General features: G+C 43.5%; 1 protein-coding gene and 1 long non-coding RNA gene across 3 annotated transcripts in view; one reads left to right on the forward strand and one right to left on the reverse strand.

Annotated features, from left to right (window-relative positions):
• Positions 1-15,360, forward strand: part of SLC9A7 (solute carrier family 9 member A7) — a 49,966-nt gene extending 34,606 nt beyond the window's left edge. The window contains exons 13-17 of one of the 2 annotated variants that reach the window (XM_079973149.1): positions 4,437-4,496; positions 7,734-7,797; positions 8,733-8,815; positions 10,137-10,242; positions 13,526-15,360. In XM_079973149.1, the coding sequence (XP_079829275.1) occupies positions 4,437-4,496; positions 7,734-7,797; positions 8,733-8,815; positions 10,137-10,242; positions 13,526-13,768 (556 nt within the window). In that variant the 3' untranslated portion in view covers positions 13,769-15,360. The remainder of the gene's footprint in view (positions 1-4,436; positions 4,497-7,733; positions 7,798-8,732; positions 8,816-10,136; positions 10,243-13,525) is intronic. The other variant, XM_079973150.1, reaches the window with a different exon arrangement.
• On the reverse strand, positions 15-4,436 carry LOC307214508. The gene is made up of 2 exons (XR_013838170.1): positions 3,982-4,436; positions 15-3,837 (listed from the first exon to the last, which is right to left on the reverse strand). It is a non-coding gene; the product is annotated as an uncharacterized lncRNA (long non-coding RNA).
• Positions 15,361-17,001: the final 1,641 nt, after the last annotated feature.

Genomic DNA, 17,001 nt, shown 5'->3' on the forward strand with positions numbered 1-17,001 from the left:
AACCTTCCTCTGCAATCAGTAGAGCAACACATTTATTTCCTGTATGCCTGGCACAGTTCAGATACGTTTCTGTAAGGCGATACATACAAGCAGAACATTTGTACAAGGGGCGGGGACTGTTTTACTCTTCTATTGCAAGTTAATTATTTATAGGCTTTGTACTTTCCCGACATACAGCTTCTGGCGTGGGAGCAATATGTAGTCAGATGCTGGGGAATTGGCAAATTTGCTTGTAGTTTGTAGTGTACTTCTTGTGATCTTGTTTGATCTTAATTTGTCATCTAGTAATTTCCCATTTTCATAAGTTTCCAATGAGGTCAATAGGGGTTGTGGAAGCCCATTGACAAGAAGAGGACTCTGGTTCTGTACTGTGCTAAATGGCTTTTCATAACAAGAAGAGTTTGGATTTGATATCCCGAAGGAGTCTCAAAGTGGCTAACATTCTCCTTTCCCTTCCTCCCCCACAACAAACACTCTGTGAGGTGAGTGGGGCTGAGAGACTTCAGAGAAGTGTGACTAGCCCAAGGTCACCCAGCAGCTGCATGTGGAGGCGTGGGGACGCGAACCCGGTTCACCAGATTACGAGTCCACCGCTCTTAACCACTACACCACACTGGCTCTCCTACAAGCCTACTGCTATCTAAATAGAACTGTTTGGTTTTCTGTATTCTTGCCAGTGTATCATAAACAAAGATGTTGCAAAAGTGCCATTTCCTTCCCTCACCCCTTTGCCTAACCCAGCAATGTTTTTGAATGTTTCCTGGCTCTCTCTTACAAGTTCACCATTAGTTAGGCACCAGGTTGTGTCCAAGCATCCATCTGGATGGGAAGCAAAAAACAAAACAAAACACTTAGTGGAAAAAAACGGCTTAGCTTTGCAGTTACAGATATGGATGTGTCTGTCCATGCTGTAGGAAACTGGAGTGTGAGCTCTTCCTTGAGTGTGCTAGGTAGGCTTTCTTGACATTGACTGGTTTACCAGGTCTGACACTTATCTGTTGCTGTATTTGCTCTTAGCACGCTGAATAGGAAATATTTAAGTCAGGATTGATCGCTGTGCTAAATTGAAGGAGTGAGAGGCTGGGCCACTGATTTCAAACTTAATATTGGTACCCTTCCTGGAAACAAGTGTCACAGTCCTTTCGTTTGTGCCACAGGCATGGGAATGTACTTCAATATTGGACGAGCATTCTGGAACTCTATATACAGTTCATATATAACATATCTTCCTTTTGCTTAGGTCTGCTAACCTCAGTGTGCTAAATTTGACCTTAGAGCTGCAGAAAAAATAATTGCAAGCCCCCATTATCATACCACTTTTAAACAGCCATGCTTTCCTGCAAAGTGCAGATGAGGCTGCGTGAGATGAAACCTTCAGTCCAGGAGATGGCAGTCATGCGCAACATTAAAATACCATGCGAAAGAAAGTTGGCTGTTCATAGAAATCCTGCTGCAGAAAATGTCTCTCTGTACATTGCAAGAGAGTGGGATAGTGGCTGATAGCTGAGGATTAGACGCTCAGGACTCTGCACAGTAGGAATTGGAAGGTTGGTCTTGACTTCGCATGCCTGGCAGTTTGCTGCAGAGGTACACAACCTGTAGCCCTTTAGATGCTGTTGGACTAAACTCTTATCATCCCTGACCATTGGGTGTGCTGGCTGAGACTGATGGGAGTTGGACAGCAACATTATCTGGAGATGTGCAGGTTCCCCAGTACGCTGGGGTACTGTAATGTTTGCTGGAAGAATTATGTCTGGCTGAAGGTGCAGTGTCTGTTTCAAACTATCGCTAGCAAGAACAAATGTGGAAACTACAGATAGCACTTCCATGAGACATAGTGCCAATGCACTGCTACAGTCCTACCCACACTTAGCAGTTTGAACTCTGGGGGACTTAGAATGGTAAAGTTGGAAAGGACCAGGAAAGTCATCTAGTCCAAACCCCCTGCGATGCAGGAAGCTTTTGCCCAACATGGGGCTCAAACCCACGACCCTGAGATTAAGAATCTCATGCTCTACCGACTGAACTATCCCAGCTTCTAAATAAATGCATGACATCAAGCGGCTATTGTGACATGGCTATCTGTAATGAGGTTATAACTGTCTGTTGTGACCCAGTAGTCTGTATGCAGTGAGTGCAGTTACATTTTAAGTAATGCCTGAATAGGAGAGCTTAAAATCCGGTTGTCTTCAAAACCTTTTGCAGTTCACCCATCTTCAGAGAGAAGGGGCTTGAGCCAGGAAACCAAAAAACCGCTGGCAGCGTTTTCTTCTGCAGAAAACAGCTGACTAAACTAGTTTTCCTGGTAGTTCTCAGAAGAAATTAAACTAAACTGCAGCTAAATTCTGGTGTTCATTATGACCTAACGAAAATGAACTTTCATTTTTAAAACGATTGCTTTTGGAAACAAGCAGTTGCCTTAAACATCTATTATATGTTTGGTCTTTTTAGAGGGTGGGGGGGGGACATATTGGGGTATGGAAACGAAATGGATACATTTGAAGTGTCTGTAATTTCCTCCATTTTCAATGTTTACACTGTGAATTCCATTGCTTATGTAGTCAAAACAGCACCACACATACACACATGGAGGGTGTATCAGTAATGTTGAGGAAACTCCAAGGTTTGCAGAAGTACAGTTTTTTAAAAGAGAAAAAAAAATCCCATAGAGGCTGGGGAACTCCAAAAACAGCCCAATGAGTAGCGCATGAGACCCTTAATCTCAGGAACCCCACATAGGGCAAAAGACTTCTGCATTGCAGGGGTTGGACTACAGTTCTATGATTCTCTATGAATATGCTTATTGGCCATGGGCACTGTTTCTCTCAAGGCCGCTGGAGACTGGAGCGCTGAGCCCTTGGAGGGGGAAGCTGGCAAGTTGTTCTAAACCAAGTTTTGCCTTGGTTCATTTTGCTGTTTTGAGGCAATTGCACATGCCAAGCTTCTGCTTGTGCAACTAACTGAATCCAAGTCCCATGAACACAAGGGTTTCAGTCTCTCTTCTGCCTTTTTGTGTGAGCCAAATAGTTCCCTTCACGTATAAGAGGTCAGGGGAGCTGCAGCACAATATACAATTAGGACACTTTGGGGTCAAGGAATGTGATAGAAGGGCAGTTGCACCCTTTCTTGTCTTTGCTGATGACACTGCTATACTCTCAAGTCCTTATTAGTTATCATTTACTAAGAAACTCCTATTGTGTTTGAGTATACACCATCATTTGAAACTATATGACCTGGCTGTCACAGTTTGTGCCATAACAGTTCACATCTAAATCTAGTCCATCCATAATGTGCATGGGGATCCTAGCGTTTAAGAAGATCTAGTTCTGCTAGAGCAGAATCTAGTTCTGCTTATCAGAACATTCTTAGAATCTTCAGCCATCTAGCTGAGCTTTCTTCCCCAGGAAGCGTCAGTTTCTGAATGTGTCAGTTTAGCCAGCAGGAAGGTTAGGGCATATGCCTGTATAGATATATATTGGGTTTTCTTTGTGGTTTGTTTTTCCCCACCTTGTTTTGCCACTAAGCTATGGTCACGTGGCAGTACTGAGCAGGAACGGGGAAGTTAAAGTGGAAAATCAGAGTTGGGGTTTACAAGCACGGGAAGGGAGTAAAAACCTGAGAAAGAGGACCTTGAGGGGAGTGGGAGAGACAAAATGGGGACGGGGGAGAAGCAAAGGGCATTTGGGAGAATGTGCAGGAGTCAAGAAAGGAGATTGCAACCAGGAAAAAAGGAGGGGGGTGGAAGAAGACTGTGTTCCACATAAATTGGCAGAGAAGCACTGAGGGAAGAATCAGGAGGGAAGGAGTTACAAGCAGAGGGCTTGAGTGAAGAGGAACCTAAGAAGACTGTAGAACAGGCACAGGCAAACTCCGGCTCTCCAGATGTTTGGGACTACAATTCCCATCACCCCTAGCTAACAGGACCAGTGGTCAGGGATGATGGGAATTGTAGTCCTAAACATCTGGAGGGCCGGAGTTTGCCTATGCCTGCTGTAGAATATAGGAATTGCAGCCATGGGCGTCTGGTTTGCTGCATTGTCCTTGCTTTCTGGCTTTCCTTTTAAGTGTATAACACTTGTATTTTTTATGTTTGTGTTTGCAAATGTGCTGAGGCCCTAGGGAGGGGCTTGTTTGAGAGGCAGCGAGAGAGAGCGCAAGAGCGCATATTTGTTTTTGCAGCCTGGAGTGTTGCCTGCTGCGTATGCCTAAAACATTTATTATTTCCGCAAGAATGATGGAATTGGTATTACACTAGCATTTCTCTTCTGATTTTATTGACGTGTTTGTTTTTTTAAAAACATTTTAGTATTATGGTTGGGTGTGTGTGTTTGTGTGTGTGTGCATAAAGCTGCCCTAAGGAACTTTTTTGGGGGGGTGGGGTGGAAGGCAGGGTAAAAATCTATAATTAAATAAATTCCATTCTTGTGCTGTACTAGAGTTGGCGAACATGTTCCATCGGTGGAAGAGATGAATGAAAGCCGCTGGCTGTACTTCAGGTGACAAATAATAGTTCCATTGGTAATGAGCTTTACCTGACGCTTGGCTTTCTTCATCTTTCTAACCTAAGGTGTATGCACTCTCTGTCTGCTGTTGCATGTCTTGCCTCTTAATGCTGCAGGATTCCTGGATTTTCTGCAAACCTTGCTTCATGTGGGTTGAAAGAATGCAGTAGCTGTTATCTACAGTCTCTTAACCTATAAGTTAAAAGGAGTGCAAAGATTTAGAATGTAAACATGCATTCTAGGGAAGTCTTGCAATTCAGATAGAAATCGTGGCGCGTACTTTGGCTAAATTAGAATTTTCTGAATTAATAGCTGAGCTTTTGCTGTGCTGTTCTTGTGAAGCACCAAGAATTTTATCCTTCATTATAGCGTATTAAAGCAAGCCAGTCTGATCTGGAAAATTGACATTTGTTTCTTAAGCACCGTGTACACAAAAGATGCCCATAATGGTTGACTACCTAGTAACTGTCCTAATAACATCCTTCCGGAACATCAATTCTAGGCAAACGCAAATATTTGCATTAAGAGATTTTTTTGTATGAACGTTATACTGGGGTGCAACCAGCTTGTTTTGTTTTTTTACTTAAAATTGAACACAAAAGTCTATTATTATTATTATTATTATTATTATTATTATTATTACTACTACTACTACAACAACAACAACAATATAAAAACACAACAATACATAACATGGTACCAAACAAAAACAATACCCCCCTACAGTTTAAAAGGCCATAGGTTGTTTAATTAGCCAAGGCCAGGGAGAAGAGGAATGTTTTTGCATGGTGCCTAAAGATATGTAACAAAGGTGCCAGATGAGCCTCTGTGGGGAAAGCATTCCACGAATGGGGAGCCACCACAGACAAGGCCTCTTCTCATGTTGCTACCCTCTGGACCTCTCTTGGAGGAGGCACGTGAAGAAGGGCCTCAGATGATGACTGCAGGGTCTGGGTCAGTTCATATGAGGAGAGGCAGTCCTTGAGGTATTGCAGCCCTGAGTCATTATGCACCAGAGTGGTTGCATAAGATTGTACTGTAAAGGTTTTTGGAAGATCTAGTTAGGGTGGTATTTAGCTGGTATTTGATGGAATACCCACTTCCATTTTCAAAGGACAAACATGGGGAGGGAATTGTTATTTAAATTTGCATTTAATTAAGGACTTCCAGGCACCTAAAAGTAAAAGGTGTTTGTTTGCAGCGTTCCTCTTCCATGAATGGAGAATCTCCTTCCTTTTGTGGAAGGTGGAGGTTCCTGCTGTAAGAACAAGATAAAGTGATTTTTACTAATCCCTGCTTTTCCTCTGCTGCCCTCCTCTGCTGTTCTGAAGATTTCCTCAACCTTCCAAAGCAGATTTTTGTGAGCGGAAGGTCGTCTGAAAAGGGGTTAGATAGGCTTTTGCTTGGGAAGCAGTTCTAGAGTTTAGAAGCTGCCACACCAAGAAGCACCTTTATTTGGCGTCCACCAAGTTTACGTCAAGCTTTGGTGGGACAGGAAGAGGAGTTTCTCTCAAACACTTGAAAACCTGGACAGGCTGATGTGGGGAGATGACCATATTTATAACCAAGTAGACTAGTCCCAAGTCTTGAAGGGCTTTGTAGTTCCTTATCAGTACTTGTGAGTTATCCGCAGAAACAGACTGGTAGCCGGCGAAGCTGTTGTAACAAGGTAGTTGTGTGCTTCCAAGAAATAGCAGTTGCGTAATGGAAAGGGATGTGAAAGTAAGTTGAGAAGATACTTTTTCAGGCAACGAAAGAATTGTGGGAAATAGGGGGGAAATTGGAGATGTGACCATGTGCAAAAGTGAGGGCTTCTTTCCCCTTTTCTTTTTGGAAATACAAAGTGTTGTTTGAAGGGGTTTTACTCTATTGGGTACGCTAAAAAAAGCATCAACACGAGGAGCTTGCCATAGTGATTTTAGCAGGTGCGTACCCTTGCCTCTTTCCCTCAAATGCAGTATGGGAGTATCCAGTCCTCTATGGACCAGTACTGACAGTACTAAAGAAAACGAAAGTGAAGACTACCATCTTCAGTTGGGACTTGCAGGGGGTGAAGATGTTCTTGCTTGACTCACTGGCAATTGCTCAGCGAAGCTCAAGAACTGCTGTGCCAAAGGGTTAACCTCTTTGTATTCTATATATAAAAAACTACTCTCTTTTGGTCCTGCCACTTGAGAACCTTCAACTGGAGAAATCAAGAACTGTAACTGTTCCTATTCTGTCTTTCTGGGACATGTGGTTGATTGAACATTATCCAGCAGGGAAACTGACACCATAACTTGGATTTGCTGTGTTCTGCTTGGTCACTGATGGCTTTGTCTTTCCATGCTTTAAAAATGTGTGCTGTTTTGAAAAAAACAACTTCCTCGTGGTCTGCTCTCTTGTAACCTTCTGCGAACTGATCTCTTCTTGGGTTTCTAAGCAACGGGATCTTAACTCTCTGCTTCTGCCCTGCGGCTCCTTTCACCCAAAGTATCTGAACCTTCAAAACTGTCACAAACCAGCTGTTTTGGGGCTACAATTCCCATCATCCCTGACCACTTGCCCTGCTAGCTAGGGATGATGGGAGTTGTAGTCCAAAACCAGCTGGAGACCCAAGTTTGGGAAACCCTGATTTTATAATGATGTCCCATTGTCTCCCTGGCAATTAAAAAAAAAAAGAAGGCAGATGAAGCTTAAGTACATCTTGCTGAAACTAAGGAGATCTGGGTCTGGTCAGTACCTGGATGGGTGACTACCTGGGAGATAGATAGATATATAGCTATAGATATGGTTTTATGTCAGAAGAAACATGTGATATAAATATAAGAAAATAAATATGTCGTGAACCCATCATAACATAACAGAGGAATTGTAATCTACCTATTATATCGTATAAGGAAAACAAGCTGATATGATGCTCCAAGCTACTGGACATGACAATCAGCGTTTTCTCTCTCCAAAATAAAATGCTGCTGCAGCTTTATAAAGTGATTCCTTGCCCAGAGCTTTGAAGTCTGGCAGCAGTGTTCAACTTGCAGTAGTTGGTGTGATGGGGCTTATCCTGACAGTGGCTGCATAGAATCCTGTAGATTACAATAATCTTTCTGAAACTTCTTGCACCACAAACAAAGTGTTCAGCCACCCTTTTACAATGGCGCCAAGCCCAGTTTAAAGGGCATTACAAGTTCACCTAAGCACACAGTATTCTGCATCCTCCCCTTGATGTTGTTTGGTTTTGTTCTTTGGCAGAGTTGGAGTTGATCCAGATCAAGACCCGCCACCCACTAACGACAGCTTTCAAGTCCTTCAAGGAGTGAGTAGCTACCTTTCTCCATAGGTTAATGAGATGCTGGAATCGTACTTCGACAAATCACAAGTGCTAATTGCATGCAAGAGCCCAAAGTCCATAAGGTCTCTTATTACTTTCTTTTATCACGTGAAAACCAGAGCAAAAGTTGCAATTACTGGAAACCTGAGCTCATTCAAACCAGTTTCTTCTTGGTTACTAAAGAGGCATAGCAAATGCTTATATAGAAGAGATTCAAAAGCAGCAAAAAGGATGCGGAGTCTTTGGGGTTTTTCTACTGCTAGGATTTTGGACAACCCTGGGGGGTATTTAAGAAAACGAAACAATGCTCAGGTCAATTAGGGGCAAGCCTAGACCAAATGGGGAGGTATGGCATTCAGATTTAGGCAAATCGAGCTAAAGGATTCCTCTCTGTAACAATTCTGGTGCTTTTGTCCATTCCATCATTCTATTCATCATCACAATAAACAGAGTTCTATTGCATTCAAAATATGCTCAGTAATCTTTTTGCTAATTTCCCCCTTGATAGTTAAAATGCAGTGCAATATCCTCTTGGAGCACCATGATTCTGGGCCCAAGGCAGATAAAAAATATCGCACTTCTAGGTACATATGTTACAATGCAGGTTGGCATATAACATGTGATCGGGGACGTGTAGGCTTGGTAACATAGCATGAAGGAGAGCATAAGGGACAGAGCTAATGCCCAGTAGAGAAACGTCCTGTATCTGTTCCTCCTTTGCGTAGGTCCATATGGCCATGGTCATCATCTCTTCCATTTTCCATGCCAAACAAAAGTGAAGACTGCCATCTTCACTTGGGGGTGAAGCTGTTCTTGCTTGACTCACTGGCAATTGCTCAGCAAAGCTCAAGAACTGCTGTGCCAAAGGGTTCACCTCTCTGTATTTCTATATATAAAACTGGTCTTCTTCTTCTTGACAGGAGGGTCCAGATGCCGAAAGAAGGAACCGGACAAAACAGGAAAGTGTTTGGATCTTCAGGCTGTGGTACAGCTTTGACCACAAGTATCCTTTTCGAGCTGTTAGAAAGCGCTTAGAACAAGAGGTAGCCACTAGCTCTTTATAGCTGGTCTCTATGATGAGAGTGGACAGCTAGGATGAGAGTGCTCCAGCAAGAGCAATGGGCAAATAGCTCAGTTGGTTAGAGTGTGGCACTGAGTTGGGACTAGATGACCCACAGGGTCCCTTCCAACGCAATGATTCCATGAAATGAAGGCACCACTTAACTCACAAATGGCCTCCCAGCAATAGGAAACTCCAAGAAATGGAGGGAGGGGGGAAGTTGCCAGAGCCCAGCATCAAGAAAAAGATTACTTCCCAGAAGGCCGGTCAGCCAGAAAGAATTTGGGTAACCAGAAGAGCCAGGTGGCTTTCCCAATCCCAACCTTTTTACCCTTTACCACTCTCCCTAACCTTCCCCAGTCACACGATCATCTTCACATGCAGAACGAAATCTGGATATAGCCTTCCTCTGGTGGCTTCATGAAGCCAGTGTCGCAACGCAGAGCATGACACATTGTCTCGTTCTTCAGGGCACATGAAGAGTGAGGTTAATGCTGGCCAATGCCAGGAACAGACTAGCATTGCACAACACGGCGCCCTGATCTGTGTGTTGCAACAGTGGCGAGGGAAAGCTGTTGCCCAGGTGCCATGTCCAGCTTTTTCTGCATGAACACGCCGGCTGCCTCTAAGCCCCCCTGATCAGGCAGCTTTGAAATAATGGCATGCAACACGGGGACAAATAGAAGAAGATACCTTCACCCCGGTATGGCTCCCCTTTATCACATACACAGCCCAACAAGACAATGTCAAGAATCCACCAACAGCATACAAATCAATATAGCTAACCTGATTCAAACCCCCCCCCCCAAAAAAACAAAGTTCACCACAGCCAATCACAAACAAGCAACCACACCCTAGGCCAACCCCAATGTCTCTCACCACCAAAGGAACACAAACGAATAACAAAGAGAACCCACACAAACGACACTGACACAAAACCCCACACATACATTAAGCAAATTAGAAACATTGCCTCCCGACCCCACCCCAACTCGCCTTTCCCCCCTCCACCTCTTCCCCCCCCCTTTTTCTCCCTAATGTAACCCTAATGTCTCAACAAATGAAACTGATCTATGGAAAATGTAACTTGAAAAAAGAGACATTGCACACACCTTTGTAAATCAAGAAAACTTTAATAAAAAAAAACTTGTTTACAAAAGCAATTTTAAAAAATGAATATAGCCGTGATGAATCGGGGAAGAAGTATTTTTTTTTAATTGTTTTTACTAAAGCGTGTTTCTTTTCCTTAACAATGCATTAAAAGTTACCTCAAGCCCATTCTCACACACAGTGGCCCTCCGCTCGTTACGACTCTTCCAAGTTGGTGCGGCTTGATAGCGCGTTGCTTAACGACTCCCCAGGTTTATGAGGTTAGTGTGTTTTTCCCATTCGGTTAACAAACGTGTTTTCTTTAGCTACAGTAAAAAAAACTTGGGCGCACACTGCAGTGCTACATTTCTGAAATGCAGTAGAAGCAACACATATTCTGATACATTCCAATAAATGCTATCTGAGATGTTGCTGTTGGTATATTTGTGACTGTAGGAACACCTGAGTACAGTAGGTTTTTAGAGGAACATGGATTTACATTCTTTTGGGTAGATATGGAAATAATTCAGAATGCTGACGTCATAAGACTGGCTGGATGAAGAGGAGTGGTGGGAGGCCGCCCCAAGGGAGGAAGGCTCAGACCTAGGGGACTGTTGGTGGGACAAGTGGTCAGAGGGAGAAGGAGCAGACAGGAAGGGGGGAACGGGAGAGGCCACAGGGTTTAGTGAGCGGGAAGAGGCTGGAGAGGAGGGGGGGGTCAAGAGGCTGTGGAAGAAAATGGAGTCTCTCCCTCCTGTTGCAACCAGCCCCCCACTCCCTGGTCTCCCAGAACACTGAGAGGAATGATGAGGGCAGAGGAACGAGAGGAAGAAGGCAAAGCTTTAGGCTCCTGGGGAAGGAGTGCTAGAAAGCCTTCGGTCCTTACAACTGCTTCATTGGGGCAAGATCTCCTGAAAAGAGTTTCTGAGACGTGAGCTGTGATTTGTTCCCTTGAATAAAGAGTCAACTACACTGGCCTCAGTTGCTTTATTGTTTTATTGCTGACCTGCACCTGACTCCAGCCCTGACAGTTGGGTCCTCTGTGGCACCACCTTATTAAGAATGGACCGTTTTCAGCAGATGCTGTGTGCGATTTGCACAGTGACACGAGAGAAACTTTGGAACAAGCGACTCTGTTAGCTCTTTAGGAGTTCCACAACAACCCTGTGTTGGTGGTCTTGCTGTTTTTAAGGTCCTCAATTGGATTTGAGAGACAATCGGTATAAATATTTGCGATTGGGATTCAGTCATGTAGCATACCCATGGCTATGTGTTTAGCTTTTAAAAAGCAACTTAACTGGTGAGTTGTTCTAGGCGAGGTTCAAAGTTTGCTGAGAACTCAAGAGTTGGGGAAGGAGACTCTACTTGCTCTGTGAAGGGCAAGTGAGGCAGATTCTTCCCCTCCCACCCATCCTCTGGTATGTTTCGGTGGGTGGGAGGCAGCCGGGATTTGAAGGCACTTGAAAGCGATGAGAATCTTTCTAGCTGCCTTGGAAAGCCTTCAAGGCATGGCAAACTCCTTTGTAACTGTGCTTTTGAAAGCTTTCCCAAGCAGCAAGGTGGATTCTGATCACCTGCAGATCTGAATGCAAAGCAAGAGGCTTGGGGGAGAGGAAAAGATAGCAGCCAAAAATTGCTGGCTACCAAGGCCAGCCAAAATCTGTGGTCTCGTTCTGAGGTTTGTTTGTGTACATGCACAAAACCAACAGGAAGCTGGGGAAAACTCTGCACGAGCTTTAAATTGCACAGGTTGTATTTAGCTTGGACTGCGTTCCACAGACTGGGAACTGAGTTGCATGAGTCGATTTCATTAGTCCCGAAAATGGCACAGGTTTCAATCCTTCGTTAGCTGCGGGATTCCTGTAATATTGACTTGTACTGCAGCCCCTGCTTTTCTTCTTTAATGAGGTAGATTAAGTACTTTAAAAATTACATTGAAGTGTCAGTTCTGCTAAAACACTTCTCTTTCACCGAGGGCTTACCCTGAGGAATTAACATATGAAAATACAAAGGAAAATGTCCATGCGGCTACTGTAGCATGCCCAGTTTCAGGAATGCCTCCATCCTGGGGGGGGGGGGTATATTTAAATATATATTTAACAGGATGAGTAAAAGTTGAACCCAAACACATTCTTGCAGATAGCATATCTTAAACTCACTTGAGAAGTAAGGAATCGAGAGGCCGTTTTAGGGTTATTTTTGGAAGATTTTCAAGTCCCCAGGGATCCATGTTTTGGCCTCTTTCAAAAGAATGTTTCAGATTACTTGAGCTCCATCTGAAGTATTCGCTGGTCCCTTCCACCTCAAGACAGCATAATCCTGAGCAACGCTGTCAGTTATGGTGTATTGGTGATAGCTGGGGGTGTGTTTTTTTGTAAGTGGTATTTGTGTCCCACTTGGCTGCAGTTTTATAGCTTGCTCTAGGATAAACCAAACTTAGCAAAGGGAATGTTTGGTGAAGAACATGGGTTGAGGTAAAGTCCTGTTTATTGCAAAGTACTCCTGGTGGGGAGGAACCATGTGTTCATAGAGTTTTGGAGTTGGAAAGGGACTCTGACGATCATCTAGTCTAGTCCAGGAAAATGCAACTGCCCCATCAGCAGAAGGACTAGGACTTCTCTTTGTGCAGTGGCACTTCCCCCCCTCTCCTCCCCCCCCCAAAAAAAAAATTGGCTCTGGGGGGCAGGCAGAAGAACCCCCGGCAACAGCATTCAGGGGGAGGAATGTTTTATCTGGCAAGCCAAAATTTGTGAAAGTCTCCCCAAATCTCTCTTCGGAAAAGGAAATAATTGTTAAGGAAACTACTTATCTCCTAACTTGCCTCCTTTTTTCACCTGGAACTGCATTGGCGCCGCTAGTCTGCAAGCTACCTTTGCAAATGGTTCCCCCTTCCCTTTGCTCCATACACCATTAGATCCCTTTCATCTCACTGTCAGAAACTCCAGCGTGGGCACTAGAAACAATTTCATTTAAACTCGATAACATGGAAAAGCCCTGAGGTGTGGAAGGAGGCTGGAGCTGCCGACATGTTTGTCATTGTTGACAAAGAGCAGGCTTCAGCTGCTTTTAAACTGGGCTTTGCTAGCTATTAAGAGCATGGTGCTGATAACGCCAAGGCTGCAGGTTTGATCCCTGTACGGGATAGCTGCGTATTCCTGCATTATAGGGGGTTGAACTAGATGATCCTTAGGGTCCCTTCCAACTCTACAATTCAGCAAAGCTGGATGTACTCTGCATTATCAGATTGTTGATAAGTTGTCAGACTCTGCATACCAGTAGCAGGCATGAGAGTAAAGGATAAATGGGCAGTCTATAGCTTTCTGGCTGACACATGTGACCCCTCTCCCCCCAATATCTTTGCATTAAAACCGCTTCTTTCTAGAGCTATTGAATGTGAGGATACTTCTAAAAGAATGCAGCTGATTGCTTATAACTGGTGTCTTAGTTGTGCTCAAGGTTTCAGTCACAATCTTGTTTGTCTTAAATCCGCAGCATTTTTGGTTTTGCTTTTTAGTAACTTGCACCGACTTACAGTGGGAAATCTGTGTGGTTTTTCTTCTGCAGAACCAAGAGCAGCTTAGAGACGAAGACTCTGACTTTATCCTTAATGATAGCGACCTGACGCTGACGTACGGGGACACGACAATAACTGCTAACGGGTCCTCGGGTTCACATGCTGCTGTTACCAGCCTTGATGGCAGGAAGACAAAAAGCAGCTCAGAGGAGGCCCTGGAACGTGATCTGGGAACAGAAGCGCCTGAGGTGATGAGCAGAGGCACCCGGCTAGTGTTTCCACTGGATGCATGATGACTGGCTTGGTAAAAATGCAGCAATAGACCCCCAACACCCAAAGATCAAAGATGCCTGCAGGTCTCGGAGCTCGCAGAGAGGCTTATCAAACTGAATTCATGCCTGTTGTCCAAGTGGTTTTATTAAGGTCTGAAGATGCCCTTGCCCCCCCCCCCATCTCTTCTCTTTAATTTCTTTCAAGATGCCGGCAAATGTCTAGAAGATACCTGACAAGTGAAAAAGTGGTCAGGTTATTGTTAAAAAGAATACTTGAAATGAAAAGTAGCACGTTTTAAGAGCCTTGTTCTACTGAGCCACACCTCGTGAGAAGAGGCAATTAATGGTAATGGTGGTTTAAACTAATTGAGAACCGCTAAAAGCTTTTCAGCCTGGAAAGCGCAGGAGATGTTGAGGTCGGTCATCACTGAGAGAGGGTGCAATGTTTGACTTATACTTGAAGAAATGTAGGTGCAAAGGTGTATGTTTTATGTTGTGACCACACCCACAAATGTTGTTTTATTTCCTGAGACTTGTTGAAAAACAAAGCTCCGTTACATTTCAAGGGATATTTAAAAAGAAAGAAAAAAAATTATAATCGTCCTTGCAAGTAAAGTTTGCTATTAAATTATTCTGTGTCTAAAAGGGGAAAGAAGCAGTCTGTGCATTTCTCTTAATCTCTTATTGAGAATTTCTGTTAAGAGTCCTCTGGCTGTATCACAAGCAAAAAGTCCGATCTGTTCGCCACCTAATTTTTAAAATTTAACTCTTAGTTCTATAAACTCCTAGACTTTACTTGGAGGAAAGCATCAGTCAACCAGTGGTGACATTCCTCTAACTATGGAGACAGTGTTGAATGAATGCAATGCAGCTTATACATTAAGAAGTATTGATGGAATCTGTTTTGGGTTCCTGTACTCCAGGGCCCATATGGCCAGTGGTCAGGGGCGATAGGTGTCGCAAGCTCACAGATGCTCCATCCTTGCTGTATAGTGTCTGGATTTAAGCTACGATTCTCTTAACCAAGGAGGATGAATGAGCCTGCCATAAGTGAAAGCTCTTCATGTGATGCTTGCATCAGAACAAAAAGTGTTTCTCTTTCTCTGTTAGAAGTCCATTTGTTCGTGTGTGTGTGTGTGTGTGTGTTAGTGGCATATTGCACTATGAACCTGATCTATTAAAAACAGTGCAGTGCCTTTTCTGTAAAAAAGAAAAGAAATCATGTTGTAATCTGAAAAGGGAAGACTTTGCTTAAGGCACAGAGATGCTCGTTTGCAAATAGAACACAGGCAGTCCTAATTGTGAATGAGTGGCAGCCATGACACAATTAGGTGGTTCCTTGCTGCTTCCCTCAAAAGAAGCTTTGCTGATAAAAACAGGTTTTAAAAAAATAATAATGTAATGTTTTGACTCTTAATGGGTAGGCTGTTTTGTTTTTTAACTGACTACCCTGGTAATTGAAACATAAGAAAAATGCTTAGGGAAATTTAAAAAATCGTTCTTTTCTTCTTACCATGAGGACAATTTTTTACTTGCTGTTTTCTTTTAGTCTGCTTGTGAAGCAGAAATGAAATTTGAACCCAGTCTATGTAATAAAAAGTCTGTAACTCTTCTGCTTCTCTGTTGTGATTATGCACACACATTTGCAGATAAGAAGGTTGATCGTCATGGTGTTTTTAAAAGAAAGCTATTCCGTTTCTATCAATGGCACTACCTGTTCATACAAGATATCTGGACTACAGTACATTCAGGCTTTCATTTATCACCCTGTGAACTAGTGTAGCCTGGTGGGATGCATGTTTATTCAAGACAAGTTTTGCTGACTTCAGTGGGGCTCAGATCCAAGTCAGTGCATAAAAAACACCTTTAAAACCAGGTGTCATTTATCCCTTCTGTGATGGCATGTGTCTCTCATCCTTAGAAGGATGTGGTCCTTCCCAAACACTCTTTAAAAAATGATCCAATAATAACACAGTGCTTTTCTCAAAGCAGGTCCATGAGCCACAAGCTGAAGCAACAGATGTTCCTACAGAACAAGGGGGAAAGGGTTGGGGTTTTTTAAATAGCATTATTGGGTAAATAGCACTACTTTGCCCTTAAAACTAGCCTTTCCTTAGTTTTCGTATCTCAAGTTACTTAACGCTGCGATCCTAAACGCAATTAGCTGGTAGCAAGTCTCATTGGTTACGTCTGAGTAGACATGCCTAGGATTTCACTGTAAGTTTCAGTAAGATAAAGTTGCCCAAGAAATGCATTTAAGTGCAGTTACTCTTTTAAGAGCTGATATTTGAGGCTGCTACACCCCTTTTAGTGCATAGTCTGGCCATCATCGCACATGGAGAAAAAGGTGTGAGAACTTGGTGATGGGTCTTCAGCAATTACTGTGTTTGTGGCAGCAGCCCTCTTGCCAGCTGTGAACAGCTGCAGCAACTGCTGTACACTTTAGCCACTATCCTATGTGGAACTCGGGTGTCATGGAAATCAGTGCCCACCTAAACGTGTGCTGATTTTAAGATGAGTTAATACCTTTCATTTGAAAAAGCAGCTTTGGTTTTGTTTGTTTTTTAACAGTAGAGGTGTGAAACCTGAAGGCCTCCAGTTCATTTTATGTAGCCCCCAGTGCTTCTGAAGCTGCGGATTTTAAGTGCATATTTTCTCTTTCCCTGTAGCTTCAGCTGTTTGATAAAAATAAATTGAATGGTTTTGCAAAACTGGAAGTAGGTTTCTGTCATATATGCATGTGCATAGCCAGTAAAGTATTCAATTTTCTTTCAAAAATGGCATCTATATTGGTCTGTTATACAGTGGTACCTCGGGTTAAGAACTTAATCTGTTCTTGAGGTCCGCTCTTAACCCGAAACTGTTAAACAGGTTAAGAACGGACGTCCGGAACGAATTACGGTAAGTATGTAACAAGAGGTACTACTGTACCTATTTATCTACTTGCACTTCGTGCTTTCAAACTGCTAGATGGGCAGGAGCTGGGACCAAGCAATGGGAGCCTACCCCGTCGCGGGGATTCGAACCGCCAACCTTCTGATCGGCAAGCCCTAGGCTCTGTGGTTTAACCCACAGTGCCACCCGTGTCCCTATGCGCTGTAGCGAGCCTTAAAACCCACTATCTCATGTACTTCAGGTTTGGCATGTGCTTACAAGAAAGTTAGCAGCCACAATTTAAGAAGGATGTTTACAAGCTAGAACGTGTGCAGAGGAGGGCGACCAAAATGATCAAGGGTCTGGAAACCAGGCCTTAT

Source organism: Podarcis cretensis (genome assembly GCF_951804945.1).
Source record: "Podarcis cretensis genome assembly, chromosome: 4".
In the NCBI taxonomy this organism is placed as follows: Eukaryota; Metazoa; Chordata; class Lepidosauria; order Squamata; family Lacertidae; genus Podarcis; species Podarcis cretensis.